The sequence below is a fragment of the Phaethon aethereus genome, assembly GCF_964289735.1.
Source record: "Phaethon aethereus genome assembly, chromosome: 4".
NCBI classification, from domain to species: domain Eukaryota; kingdom Metazoa; phylum Chordata; class Aves; order Phaethontiformes; family Phaethontidae; genus Phaethon; species Phaethon aethereus.
In genome coordinates this window covers 1,398,461-1,413,041 of record NC_138578.1, presented here as the reverse complement: position 1 = coordinate 1,413,041, position 14,581 = coordinate 1,398,461, and the positions used below count along the sequence as shown (strand labels likewise).

Here is a 14,581-nt window from a genome sequence, read left to right as displayed (position 1 = left end):
ACCTTTTCAGGACAAAAAGGCCCAGAGTAGCACATAATAAACAAATAATATCAAATTCATTTTTGGCAAGGACAGTCCAAGTTTTGTAATCTTCTTCAGACCAAATGGAAATCTACAAGTGCCAGCTGTCTGGTTAATATTTTACAGACACGGGTAGTAAAGGGTATATAGGCAAACGCTTTCCCTTCAATCTTCCTAGCATTTCTGAGCAATTTAGCCCACATCATAACCTGCAATCATGAAGTGGGTAACGTTAGTTTCATTTATTTTCCTCTTTAGTTCTGCTACATCCAGGAATCTGCAAAGAGTTGCTCGAGACGCAGGTAAGAAAGGACTAATTAGTTGTCTTTGCAGTCTTTGTTCTATCAATTTAATGACTTCAATGAGATTTCATGAAAAATTCTTGCAAGCCTGATCCAAAGAGAACAGAAAAATATGGTTGACTTGAAAAAAAATTAAATTACGAAATGGTGAGGACATGGGTAGAGCACTCCAGGCAACTTAACTTAAGCGGGCGAGTAAGTTTGGTGACGTCCCTTTGCAACATCCGTGTAGTGCGTGAATGCATGTTGTTTATTCAGAAGCTGTTACTTTCCAGCATGCAGAAAGCAGAGGCACTGTGCTTTTGGAAGTGCTGGCTTGTGAATGGTATCTCATAAGCGACCTCCTCACAAATTAAAGGCAACGGTTTTCATATGAGTATGTCTATGATCCAGAAATCTGCATCTGAGCCTGGGCTATAAGAAAGCTAGGCGAAAACTCCTCATTGTGTCATTTCTCCCTGTCCTATAGAACTTTAGACCTTAGTTAAACAAATATTTCTGTAGGCAGTCCTATAAATTTTTTGACTGATATTTTTGATTTTTCTTTGAAACATGAAAATACCCAAATTTAGCAAGACTGAATTTGCATGAGCTGACTGGAAACGCCAGCAAACAGCAGCAAAAAATCTTTATATTAAAATTTTCTGCACTGAAACCCTTATTATCAAAGCAGGTATATTCCATTAGGTAAAGGAATTACTTTTCATGTTTTCTAAATGCTCCTGAACGGTGTTTCTAGAACAAAACCACTGCCCCATTTGTAGTGTAGACATGGCAATGTTGATGGTTATGCAAAGGGCATGTTTGCTAACCCTTAATAGTAAGCCACAGCAGTCATTTTGAATATTTGAATTAAGTGTGTCCTTACAGAGGTAACTATTGTATTAGAATCCTAAAAATTACATGCTTGGGTTCCTTCAGAAAGATGAATGTGCGTAAGAGTTAGGTATCTGCAGACGAATGGACGAGAACGGTCATCTGGGACAACAGGGACTTCAAGGTGGCCTGAAAAAAAGCTTTAGATTGAAATTCTCGGAAAAGCCGTACAGATTACCCAGGATAGGGCACCCAAAGTTGGGATTTTACAAGTGCTTGGCATTCGCTTGATGTGTTTCAAAGCAATGATATTAGTCCCTTAAGAGTAAGAACTGGGTGAATGCTGAGCAGTTCTGAAAATCTTGGCCCCAGGTGCCCAGAACGTATTCTTTAAGGGGTCTAGCACAGCCAACGTGGCAGGGATCATCGTTGTTCTCTTTGTTTTTCTTCCTAGAGTACAAGAGTGAAATTGCCCATCGCTACAATGATTTGAAGGAAGAGACATTTAAGGCAGTGTAAGTGAACGTTCAGCTTACATTTTCTGATTGTTTTCAATTTCTATTGCTATTGGACAAAAAAGGGAAACTAAAACACACCGTATAAGTTCGTGAAGAGTGCATACGTCTCTCTGAAGCATGACATTGAGTTAGCCATCGTACTGTTAGCATAGAAAGCCTGCAAATATTTTAAGACCTGCAAAAGTCTTTCTTTTTCTTTGCAAGAAAGCAACTTTCTTGCTCTCTGGGAAAACAACTCCCTGCAAACGTTATGGAAAGCCTGTATTCCTTATGTGAAAAGAAAATAGGCATGAGTAATAAAGTTTTGATAACCTCAGGATGGAGAGGAGTTGTGCTGGATTGAGACATTACCAAAAAAAAAAAAGCAAAACCAAACCACCAACCTCAAAAAACAAACCTGCGACAGATTATCTGAGAAAATTCATTGTTTTTCTTTTGAAACTGGTTTTGGGAATGGCAGAGGGCACTGACAAGCACATAACTACTTCTGAAAGAAGGCAGCCTGAAGGTCATCGTTTGTAACAATGGCAAAAATGGGCTTAGTTTATGGCATTTAGGAATATGCTGGTAAAAGTGGCCAAAAACTCAAATCGCAGTCTTCTCCGTTTTGTTCCTAATATATTATTGAAGACTTCTGTTCTTGGGAAGTAAGGTTAAAAACATTTTTCAAAAAGGAGGCGAGAAGAGGGAGGAAGTGGCATCCAGTACTATGCTCGTCATGGTATTCTGTTTAAGCAGTTGTGCGCGTCATTTGAACAAAAAATTTTGCATCCAGGAGCACGTGCCGAAATATTGACTGTTATTTTTCTTATCTCCATATTCCAAAATGTGCTTTGTGTTTCAGTACCATGGTCACATTTGCCCAGTATCTCCAGAGATGTTCTTATGAAGGACTGTCTAAGCTGGTGAAGGATGTCGTTGATCTGGCACAGAAGTGTGTGGCCAATGAGGACGCTCCTGAGTGCACAAAATCACTGGTAGGCAGTGGATGCTTTGGTGTTGTTTCTCCTCATTCTGTGCAGCTACCAGAATCATCCTCATTGAGGAGTTATATCCGATCCTTTCAGGTGTTGCTGTTGTCAGAGAACTATAGAATCTTTGGGTTGGAAGTGACCTATTAAGGTCTCCTAGTCCACCTGCCCCCACCATGAGCAGGGACATCTTCAACTAGATCAGGGTGCTCAGAGCCCCGTCCGACCCGACCTGGGATGTTTCCAGGGATGGGGCATCTACCATGTCCCCGGGCAGCCTGGGCCAGGGTTTCACCACCCTCATTGTGAACAATGTCTTCCTTGTATCTAATCTATATTTACCCTCTTTCAGTTTAAAACTGTTAGCCTTGTCATCGGCCAATGCTCAGATGTTAGTGCTGAAAGAAGAATTTGGTTTTGTCAGGTTCTGAGACTCTGCCTTGCAGAAGAGCCTAAATGATCTGTGGAGCCACATACCGGAGCCCAAACACCTCACTTTGGCACATAAAGTTTAGCATTGCCTGGAAATAAATGTTAGAATATAGTACAAATACCCCAGCTGTAAAATACAGGTCTAATTCTAGGTATTAAACTGACCAAAGTGTGCGGGTTTTCACACTATGGTCACTCGAAAAGGTATGTGTGCTCATTTAAGGTACTTCATTAAAGAAGGTTTAAAAAAAAACATCCTCTAAGATCAGGTAACAAAAGAAGTTTGCAGGTACGCAAGATCCCTCGATGTCTAGCAGCTTCAGCCCAGCCACTCAGGAAGTTAAGTGGTCGTGCTCTTGCGAGCTCTAACGTTCAGACCAAATGACATGACCACGTTAGTTCTCCCTAAAGGTTTCCCGAGCGGATCGTCAAGCAGGACATCAAATCCTGCTTCAATTCATCTGAAAATTCAGTTTAGTCAGATTATGGGTAAAAGGACATCACCGTCTTGCACAGAGTATTTTAAATTATAATTAAAATAAATTTCCTTTTCAACAAAGCATTGTAACAGCTTTGATATTGGGCCACACAAAATAAAACTTAATGAAATTGTATTGAAAACAATGGATTATTCTGATCTGTGGTCTCAATCTTATCTAGTAAAAGTGTATTTACTTTTCAATCTGGGTTATCTTTTACAGATAGATAAAATGTACGTTACACTGTCTATAAACAATAGTTCTGACCCTCACAATCTCCCTTATAGCCCGCCATTTTCCTGGATGAAATCTGCCAAGTAGAAAAGCTCCGCGACTCATATGGTGCAATGGCCGACTGCTGTAGTAAAGCTGATCCAGAAAGAAACCAGTGTTTCCTGTCATTTAAAGTTCCCCAACCAGACTTCGTTGAGCCCTACCAAAGACCAGCTTCTGATGTGATATGCAAGGAGTACCAGGACAACCGGGTGTCACTCCTGGGACAGTAAGTAAAACGGCCATTTTGTACTGTTTAAGTATTTAGTCACGCAGAAGGGGGATCCCCAAGCTATACAGAGGATGTGGACATGCAGGACATTTGAAGAAGTTGCAAGTAGTCAGCGTCATATCTGCATGTATAAAATTGTTGCTCGGTCACTACATATCCGAAGCTCCGATCACGTTTTTTCATTCCATGCCAGAGCAGGTTTTTCCATTCAAAAATGGGTTTTAAGCAATCATGTTTTATACATCTTGAGAGAGATGTTTTGCCCAAAAAACCCTGAAAAACCATGACATTTCCAACATTTACTTAATAGTTTACTTGCTCCTGTTTCCTACTACACCCATTGTAATTGGAGAGTTTCTAGGGACAGTTTCATTTCTCTGTAACAGTAAAAAGACTAAAAACTGGCAATCAAATCTTGGTGAAACTGCCACAGATGAATTTTTCACACTCAAAAGCAGAATTTTGACAACCTATTTTATAAAAGCATAAGTACGTCAAGCTAAGTGGCTGACAATATAAGGAGTTCGTCTTTCCATCATTGTTATTGAGTCCTGCTTTGGAGACAGTGAGATTTAGCAGAGCATTTACCACTATTAGGCATTATGTTAGGAAAGCAGATTACATTTCTAAACTAGAAATCAAAGTTATAGAAGCTATAAGAGATTTAAGGTCATTTGCTGTTGTTGTTGGAATATGTAACTTATGTTTCTCTTTTCCTTATAGTTTCATCTATTCTGTTGCACAAGGAAACCCCTTCTTGTATGCCCCAACAATCCTCAGTCTGGCTGCCGATTATGAACACGCACTTCAAAGCTGTTGCAAAGAGAGCGATGTCGGTGCTTGCTTGGATGAAAAGGTATATCAAGTTTTTCACTGCGGATGAAAACTAAGCAACTGCTCTGCTACATAAAGGTCTCTTCTGATCTTAGCAGCCATTCTCTTTAAAGCGAGAAGTGACTTTAAAAGGCCAATGTTAAACTATGGTTCCTAATTCCAAAACTGTGCTTTCCCATGGTGGTTTTCAGTAAACATTTGTATATGGCTTCATAGACACAAAAATGGTCCAAAAATTCATATTTTTATTTTTTGAAGTGAAAAAAACAGAAGAATCAAGCTGTTGATAATTAAGCTTGTCTTTTTTGTCCCTTTGCTAATGCATCATCAGGCAGCTATGAGTATTGCGCACATGGCGCTGAATCCAAATAACGTCTAGCACTCAGGACTTTTTGTCTCTGGTAAACTGTAGTGAGAAGGCATGCTACCGAATGATAAGACAGATCTCACTTGGCAGCCTAACGTGCCATGGCCACATCCGAAGTGTAGGTGTACGAGAGGTCTCTCCTATTCTTCCCCTATTCGTTGCCCAAGCAAACGGAGGACGAGGAAGAGTGAGAAACGAATAGAATCTTCCTGCTCATACAAACCTTTGATTAATCCTGATCCTTCGCAAAAAGCTTTTCATACATACGTTAGCCCTATGAATCAAGAGCAGATTACTTCCACATAGCTTTGCTTTTTAGAGAACTGTAGCCAAGGCTTCACGTTAACCTTGAGAATGGCATGAGCCAAACTTTCCCTTTGTCTCAAACTCGGTCCCAGTGACTTCTGTGTCGTCACTGCGGTGCTTTGAAAGACAACTTAGGCTCCTTTGAAGTTACAGGGTTTCAATGAAGTATAAGTATTTGGTGAACAGCAGCGTGTCTGTAGAAGAACTGCACCGTGCCATAAGGTATAACGTATAGACTAGAAGTTAAATGCTGGATTGCATACTGGTTTGGACTGCCTAAGGAATTCTTCATTTGGTTGCTTTTTCATCGGAGCTAACTGGACCAGAACCTGCTGTGTTTCTGAAGTGGGATTTTCAGATTTGCTTTTTTCTCAGTCCATTAGATGTAATCAGTTTTAACGTGACGATGTGCATCCTGTTCCTATAGGCAGTCGCCATAAAAGAAAGAGCCAAGAAAGTAAGTGTGAAGCAGCAGTATTCTTGTGGAATCCTCGAGAAGTTTGGCGAGAGAACTTTCAAAGCAGAGTAAGTTCCAATAATTTTTTTATAAAAAGCAGGCTTGTTAACCTAAACCTGAAACTACTCAAGAGGAAGATATAAGCTTCTATAATTCACTTCTATACGCTCGGTTTGAAAACTGCAGTCATGGTACTTTTAGCATACTTTCGGCTGAGGATCATTGTCCAGCAGAATAGAGATCAGGGGATCAGCCTTACAACGCTAGGCCCACAGCAATTTCTTAGCCTATTTATTTCAATGTAGAATTAATTACGGTCAGGTTTCTGCGTAAAGACTGGACACAAAGGTGAACCCGTGTATTCCAGGCTGATAGTGAGTACTAGGAAAAGGATCAGCCTTGAGAGTTACAGAGAAATGAAACCGTCCCTAGAACCAGTCCTGGACATGTGGAGCTAACTGATGGAGCGTCACTCGGAACCAGAGATTCCAGTGTGTTTAATCTACATTTATGCCAAAGCTGGGCCCCGTTCCAATGCCTACAACTTTTAGCGATAGGCACATCGGTAATCAGCAGAGTAGGTTGCTAGTTTGAACCTTAAAGGAATCAAGGAGTCAAATTTGGCGGGATCACAGTTCTTGTGCGTTTTTAAGGCGGAGAAAGACTTTCGCAATTAGTAAGTGGGTCGCCTGCCCAAGCACAGAGAACTTCTTTCCTTCTGCGGCTAGTCTAATACACTAACATTGACTAGGATTACCTTACTAGATGGAGTCAGCTTTGATGTAGGGGAGTCAGCTTTGATGTAGGGGTTTGATTAGGACTGTATACATCTGTGCTAAGTCATCTAGAGATGCTTTACAGCCACTCAAGAGCGATGGGGAATTCTAGGGTGTGGTTGTTACATAGACAGCTGAGATAGAACAGAAGAATCACGGGCTTTCTTCCTTCTGTCTGTTTTAAAGGAGCACAGAGTTACCGGTGCAGGTATCGATGCCCTTTTTTTCCAGCCACCAGAAATTAGATGAGAAGAATGAATGAATATTTACTTGGAACAACGCTGATCTGCAGTATCTTAAGCGTTAGTGACTTGCTAGGTTTCCGTTCAATAGAGCTTTGAAACAAGCGTGTTTTTCTTCTTTTCCACCTAGTAAACTTGCTGTCCTGAGCCAGAAATATCCCAAGGCTCCATTGTCAGAAATTCTTAAAATTGTACATGACGTCAAGGATATCTACAAAGAGTGTTGTGAAGGGGACATGGTAGAGTGCATGGACGACAGGGTAAGCTTAAATATTTTTTAGAACGTTTACGTACTTGAAAAATGCTTACGAAGACAATAATTTGTGCAACTACTCCTTCACAGCCCAGGGCACTCGTACTAAACACTGCTGGAAAGTTCCTCAGCCACTGAAAATCTCATGGCCAGCTCAGCTGACTATTACTGGAACTAGGTTTTGGACCAGTTCCGGATCTAGCCCTTTGCGATCGTGACGGCAAGGAGCCGTTACTTACAGTATTGTGTGTGTGTTTGGTTGAAATCAAAACATTTTTCAGGGAGATTGCTTGATGGTATTTACTCACTTGAGATCAATTGTAAAAAAAGCAAAAGAAAGCAGAGGCAAAAAGGCAACAATTTTTTTGCTGTCCTTTTGTGCGTACTGCCATTAATCCAGCTTTCCTGTAGTGCCAATGAACTCTAGGAAACAGCTTGCATGGGAGGATTAGCAAAAGTGTGCGACAGTGACACGATTTAAATATTGACTGTGTGGCTGGAACTTAGACACACTTTTTAAGCCAGCTGGTGTCCACTGCTGGCTTCATGAATCTCTGGGGCTTTCCATGTTTCGTCCTCTATCAGAGCTGGGCACCTGACAGGACTGACAAGATCAATCAGGCATCCTTGTGACGGACCACTCCATGACTTTCCTTGGCTTTCCAGACTTTGTCTTCACACGGTTTCTAAGATCAGGGAGGGAACCGCATACTCCCCCGTGCCTGTGAATATCGTGCTCAACACGCACAGGACATGCCCGTCCCTCTGATTATGTCTCTCTCAATGGGAACGGCATTTGAAAAAGAGAGGGGAGGTGAATTAATCCATCTTTAAATTATTATTTCACAGTTCGTCTGATAATATGTTTTACATTTTACAGGCAGAGCTTATGACCTACATATGCTCTAAACAAGATGTTTTCTCAAGTAAAATCAAAGACTGCTGTGAGAAGCCAGTTGTGGAACGAAGCCAGTGCATTATCGAATCAGATTTTGATGAGAAACCCGAAGATCTGCCGTCACTAGTTGAAAAATATGTACAAGATAAGGAAGTGTGTAAAAGCTTTGAGGCGGGCCAAGACGCATTCTTGGCGGAGTAAGTAGTGCCAACAGTACGCGCGCTTCTGTTTGAATGTTGCCGCAGATGGTCCTCTGTCTTTTCTGGACTGCAGCCTTTTGCACCGCTGGAAAAGCTGTCCTCTTGGGTGTTTCAAGAGCATATGGAGAAAAGAGATGACCACGTGAAAGTCCGATGTAACTGATGTAGCTTCAGCCCTAGTTGAGCCCCTAGTTTATCGTTCAAGCTTTGCGACCCTTTCTGTTCAGCATTGTCCTATTTATCAAAGCTGAACGGATCGGTGCCTTGCTTTTATTCGTGGGCTTTGTGCATGCCTGCATACATTATCTCCTTAAGAAGTATTCGGTCCCGGGGAACTATTTTGTTCCTCTCACATTTGCCGTGTTGGCAGACAACAGAAAGACCAAAAAAATTCTACTAAACCAAGGAAACAGCACTCCAAGCTCATTGTCTGCCTTATTTGATCTCATCTGAGGAACTGCCATTGTCAGTTACTCTGCTGAGCATGAAGAAAGTGGCATGTTACTCGGGAGCTCTAATTCTGTCGGCCGGTCTGTCTTTCAGGCTTATTTATGAATACTCACGAAGACACCCTGAGTTCTCCACGCAGCTGATTCTGAGAGTTACTAAGGGATATGAAGCGCTCCTGGAAAAGTGCTGCAAAACAGACAACCCTGCTGAGTGCTACGGAAATGCTGTAGGTGCAAAGCTTGGTTTGCACATAACTAAAATGCTTGGTCGGTACCTGTCATGAAACATTTGGGTTGAGAAGCTCCTATGGAAGAGCAGACAGAAATCGTTTTGAGAGACTCATCCCAGGGGAAGTTAGTGTTCTGATGGGAGATGAAGCAGTCCAGGGGACTGCCGTTTACGAGGATACAGAGTTCTCTCAGATCACAGAGTAACTTCACTGGTCACCTTACAAAATTTCAGACTGGTCTCACTCAACTGCCTGATGCCTCTGTGTCTCAGAAGTGATTCTGCTTGTCCTGAAGCAGATGACTAACAGCTGGTTACCTGAATTATTCCATGGGCTCCGCTGCCTATACCAAGTATGGCTGCTCATGGATTACGATGGAAACCTGCGTGGCCAGCTCACATAGAGACGCCTAAACATAGGGCTCCTAATCTTCAGCTGAATCACACGCAAGTCACAGCACACATGGAGTCACTGACGGCTTTGGCCAAGTGGTGTAAAGATGTTCCCCTCACGGCTGATAATCCTGTACTTGAGAAATATTCACCCGATTTAAAGAAACAAACAAAAAAACCCCATTGTCTAGAAAGTAAGTCTAATGGGTAATTAATTTAAATTAAATTTCAAAAATCTTGCCGCCTTTTTAAGGGAATTTCTGTTAGAATTTAGGACTCACATGAGAATCGAGTCCTCCCTATGCCATCCAGGCTATACAGAAGGCCTTGCAAAACAGGTATCTTAAAGCTAGTAAGATTTAGAAGAGGTCAAAACATATATTTGTATGACTGTTATCAGCACGTCCTGCTCTAGCATTACTAATACATTTTTACTTCTTTGCAGCATGAGGAATTGAGCAAACATGTCAAAGAAACTGAGGATGTTGTAAAGACAAACTGTGATCTTCTCACTACCCATGGCGAGACAGACTTTCTTAAAGCGTAAGGACTTCCTGATAAATATTCTTCAATGTAAACAATGATGCTGGCTGCTTTGGGCAGATTTGTCTGGGCTTCGCTTCTATTCTCACTTCAGTGGTGTAGCTCAGTAGAGCATTCTTCAAATGTGAGCAAACAAGTCATTTTTGTTCGGCTTTTTCAGACTTCTGATCCGCTACACTAAGAAAATGCCTCAGGTATCAACTGATACCTTGCTTGAAATCGGAAAGAAAATGACAGCCGTTGGTACTAAGTGCTGCCAGCTTCCTGAAGACAGACGCCTACCTTGTTCTGAGGGATATGTGAGTACATTTGTTTATTCTCTCTAGTCCTCTCGGAGACTTCTGCTGTGCTCAAAAATGTTGAGTTCTGCTGAGATAGTAAACTCGCAATGAGTTTTCATACACCGTAAGCTAAGCATCTACCTAACAAAATTCGAAGTCGGTTCCTTTTTAATGGCCGTGAGAACCTAAATACTTGTCTGATGGTAGCTTGTGGAAATTTTAGCTAGACTTCGCTGTCCCTCAGAAAGCAAAAGTCAGTCGATTGGGTCTGCGGCAGCTTGCTTTTGGGAAAGCTAAACAGTCTCTTAAGAAAAACAAAAGTCCTTACTGATTGTAGCCCAATGGACAGACTCTTTGCAGTTTAAGAAGTGCCCGACTCCAGGAATACCTATTTACTTTACATTTTAAGACCATGCCATTTCCGAGCAGGTGTTTAGATCTGACAGCTTCCACTGCCAGCTATGCTATTGTGACACAAACTTTATGCTGTTACCGTAGAAGGTCTGCCTCACGTGTGTCCTTGTTTCCTTGTTTCTCTTTTCAGCTGAGCATTGTGATTCAGGATATGTGCAGGAGACAGGAGACCACACCTATAAACGACAACGTTTCACATTGCTGCAGCGACTCCTATGCTTACAGGAGACCATGCTTCACTGCCATGGGAGTAGATACCAAATATGTGCCTCCACCATTCGACCCCGAGATGTTCAGCTTCGATGAAAAACTGTGCACCGCTCCTCCTGCTGAACGGGAATTGGGACAGATGAAGTAAGCTAAAAGAAATACCTCGGAGAAAAACTTCTGAAATGTAACACTTTAGTGGGGACAGAAGGAAGTTACAAACGCCCTGTTTTGTCATCGCCCTGGGACTTCACTAGTGACAGAGCTTGTGTTTGTGCTGAGCTTGTCGGTGCATAACATCACGTAGTTTGGAAGAGGCAAAGTAGGGTATTTTCTTCAAATAAAACCAGTGTCTTTGCCGACTGGTTTCACATAGGTCCACTGCCAGTGCAAGTCTTAAGATGTAGTTAATTAAGACAACATACAGATCGTTTCAGTAAGTTGTTTCCCACGGGGATAACTAAAAGCGAATAGGTGGTTGTGGTAGACTGCGGTAGACTGGGAGTTTGGAGTCACAAATAGGCACAGGCTCCTCTAGGCGTAACAAAATAACACCTCATAAAGGAGCTGTACTTGCATCGAATGGCGTATTTTGAATTGGGAAATCGCGCTACAGCAGGTAACGTTAACTGCGTGTTGTGGCTTTGTTCTCAGATTGCTTGTCAACCTCATTAAACGCAAGCCGCAGATGACAGAAGAACAAATCAAGACAATTGCTGAAGGTTTCACTGCCATGGTAGACAAGTGCTGCAAGCAATCAGATATCGAGACATGCTTCGGGGAAGAGGTATTTCCTATCTTCGTGAAAAAAAAAAAAAAAATCAAAAACCAAAAAAAAATACACAGGAAACTGGAAACACACTCGGAAACCATGCACTGTGAAAGTGGTCCTGCAAACTGCTATGGTTACTTGTCCGTGTGCCCTTACAATAAATTTGCCTGCAGAGCATAACATACATCTTGACTGGACAGACTATAGTCACAGATTATAGTCACTGAACAATTTCGTGTGGGAAGGTTGTCTGGCGGTCACGTAGTCCAGTCCTCTGCTCAAAGCACGGCTAAATTCTATATTAGATAATGTTCTTCAGGGCCTTGTCCAGAAGAGTCGAATATCTGCAGGCCATAGTTGAAAAATACAAATGTGTAGAACTTCAACTATATCTCTGGCGTATGTAAACTTCCTTTTCTGCTACAGATTCTTACAGAACTCTGAAGGACTACCGGTAAAAAGTGCATCTGGATCAATTATCAGAGACGCCTAGCAAATACAAATTTATATTGGCAGGGCAAGTCCAGCTGATTATGTCCCGTGAACGGTCATTCCGTTTTTTCAAACTCATCCACCACAAATACATTCATTCATTGAACATCTGCTTGGCTCTGAAGTAACCGCAGGAGAGGTTTATCTGTAGCCATATTGCTGAGCAAGCGCAAGCGTTTACAGGAAGTATAAATGACAGTTTCCTACAGCGACCTCATTATCATTTGAGGTATAGAACTGCAGTACTAATAGCTTAAAACTGCTTATTGATTGAATCCTTGTTTATTTATAACCAAAGTATTACATAGCTAAATATATTAGAAAGATTTAGGAAAGAACTGTTTTGTCTCTAATTCACTCTAAAAGTTTACTTTCTACCTTTGTAAAATTGAAAAATACCTAACATACAGGAGTGCACAGCCTCTAAGGTTAGGAAGCACCATTAGAATTGTCCTTCGAACCGTAACGCAGACACACGTTGATGTTTATACAAGTTCCTGCTCAAGTATTACATACTTTGCTCCCTTGGTTTCTCTCTCACAACTGTTCATATGCCTTTTCTAGGGTGCAAACCTAATAGTCCAGAGCAGAGCCACATTAGGAATTGGCGCTTAACACGTGGTAGGTAACTGCAATAATGCCTATATACCAGCTATCTATCTATCTATCTATCTACTGCTCTCTGCCCACCCTTCCACCCACTGAACTCCTTCAACTCAAACAAGCATCTAGCTTCCCTTTAACCACCAGCCGTTTGCTTTTTCTCATGGGTGGTTTACCATCTGCCGTGACATAGCGTACAAAAAGTGAAAGTACTACTAGAATGCTACCATTTTACAAAACAACCCTTTTTGTTTCTCCAATCTAGGATACCAGTGGGAAAAAATACGAAGAAAACTACTTCTGTGTAACTTCTCCCGCCCATTACCTTTTTTCCTTTGGTATTGAATGAGCATTTCGTAAATCTTCAGTGTTTTGTCAAACCACATGCTTTTCCAGAAACTTTTCAATTCTATTACTTTGAAAAAAATTAATAATAAATAAAAGCTTTATAAATCTGCATCTGTCCTTGTCTGCTGGTGACTGCCATAAGGCAAAGCTCTGCAGTGCTCCCTATGTAAAATGGTTGCTAATGTAGGGATATACGGTTGTAGTATATATGGGCAGAGATTCCACTGGGGTTTTTTTCCTGTTTCTTGCCCTTGGAAGGTATGGACGGAAGAGTATGAGAGGCGGTAAGACGTTTAGCTAGACTATAACAATCCGATTCAATTAGGGGTTCATTTTATGCTTTACTTCAGCAATTATAATTACATATTAAGAGAATGTTCAAAGGAACTGTTCAGTCTAAATAAGAGGACTGGCAACGAGCTCTTATGAAAAGAAAAAAAAAAAAACACGGTTGTTTTGTTTTGTTTTTACGTCGGCCACAAATCGAGTATCTCTTCGCTTGCAAAGAGTTGCAAACAGATCTGCTTTTGGATAATTCTTTTCAGGTGCTGAGTTGTTTTCAAAACAGCTTTTGGCTTCAGAGATATCTCGTGGCAAGCCCGCCATCTAAACCAGTCCACTGCAGGAAGCTCCTAAGAGAGAAATTTTTCATCTCAATGCCACTGAAGCAGCGTGATTTTCTAGTGTACATAGTCCACAAACACAAAACCCAAAATCTTCTACACTTTAACAAGGTCCCTTGCATAATCCTTGCATCGTTAGGAGAGCCCCTGCCTAACAAGGCATTTCATAAAGGCGGTTTTCTTGGCCTTGAATCTCTTTGTGCCTGTAGTTCATGATCTGGGAATCTTCTCCAGAACCACAGAAATACACTGACAGTGAAACATTCAGAGACACTGGGTTGAAAATTTAAAAGGAGGAATCATCAATCTTGTTATGATTGAAACGTTTGAACATTCAATCACTCTAAGACACAGTTATGTATCGGTTTAGGAGAGCTGATGTGACCGCAAGACATTCACAAACATTGTTAAAGATTTTAAGTTTTGCCAGTTTGAGCAAGAATCATCCATCAGTTGCAGTTAAGCGGCTTCTCCCTCCCTTATTTCAAGGGAGCACAGACAGTCATTGTAAAGACCATTCCCATTATCTAATTCACCATCCAAAAAGCTGACAGTCATTCACTGCGGCTAAAACTAACATGCTCTAGAACAGTGTCGCCACAGTAAATTAGGACAAGTTAAGCTTGCTTGAGGAAGAGGTTTGGTGAAGGTTCCGAGGTGCAGAAAGCAGCACTAGCCCCACAAATCTGTCAAGCAGCGTGGGTTTCTCATCACGTTTCCAGCTAGTCCCCACGCCGTATCGTGTTATGGTTCGTAGCTGTGCCAGTTAGCTGCCTATCACATCTGGTATGGCTTTTCAACCGCACGTTGAATAATTCCAAATACAAAGCACGTTAAGGATTCCATTAAG

General features: G+C 41.5%; 1 protein-coding gene across 1 annotated transcript; it reads left to right on the top strand.

Annotated features, from left to right (window-relative positions):
* Positions 1–238: 238 nt before the first annotated feature.
* Positions 239–12,772, top strand: LOC309404476 (albumin-like; the record flags this gene model as incomplete). Its single annotated transcript, XM_081998946.1, has 14 exons — positions 239–323; positions 1,594–1,654; positions 2,502–2,634; positions 3,827–4,041; positions 4,768–4,900; positions 5,979–6,076; positions 7,157–7,286; positions 8,160–8,374; positions 8,921–9,053; positions 9,894–9,991; positions 10,152–10,290; positions 10,817–11,040; positions 11,548–11,680; positions 12,722–12,772. The coding sequence occupies 14 exons, from the start codon at positions 239–241 to the stop codon at positions 12,770–12,772; spliced, it is 1,848 nt and encodes a 615-aa protein (XP_081855072.1).
* Between the last annotated feature and the right edge of the window lie 1,809 nt (positions 12,773–14,581).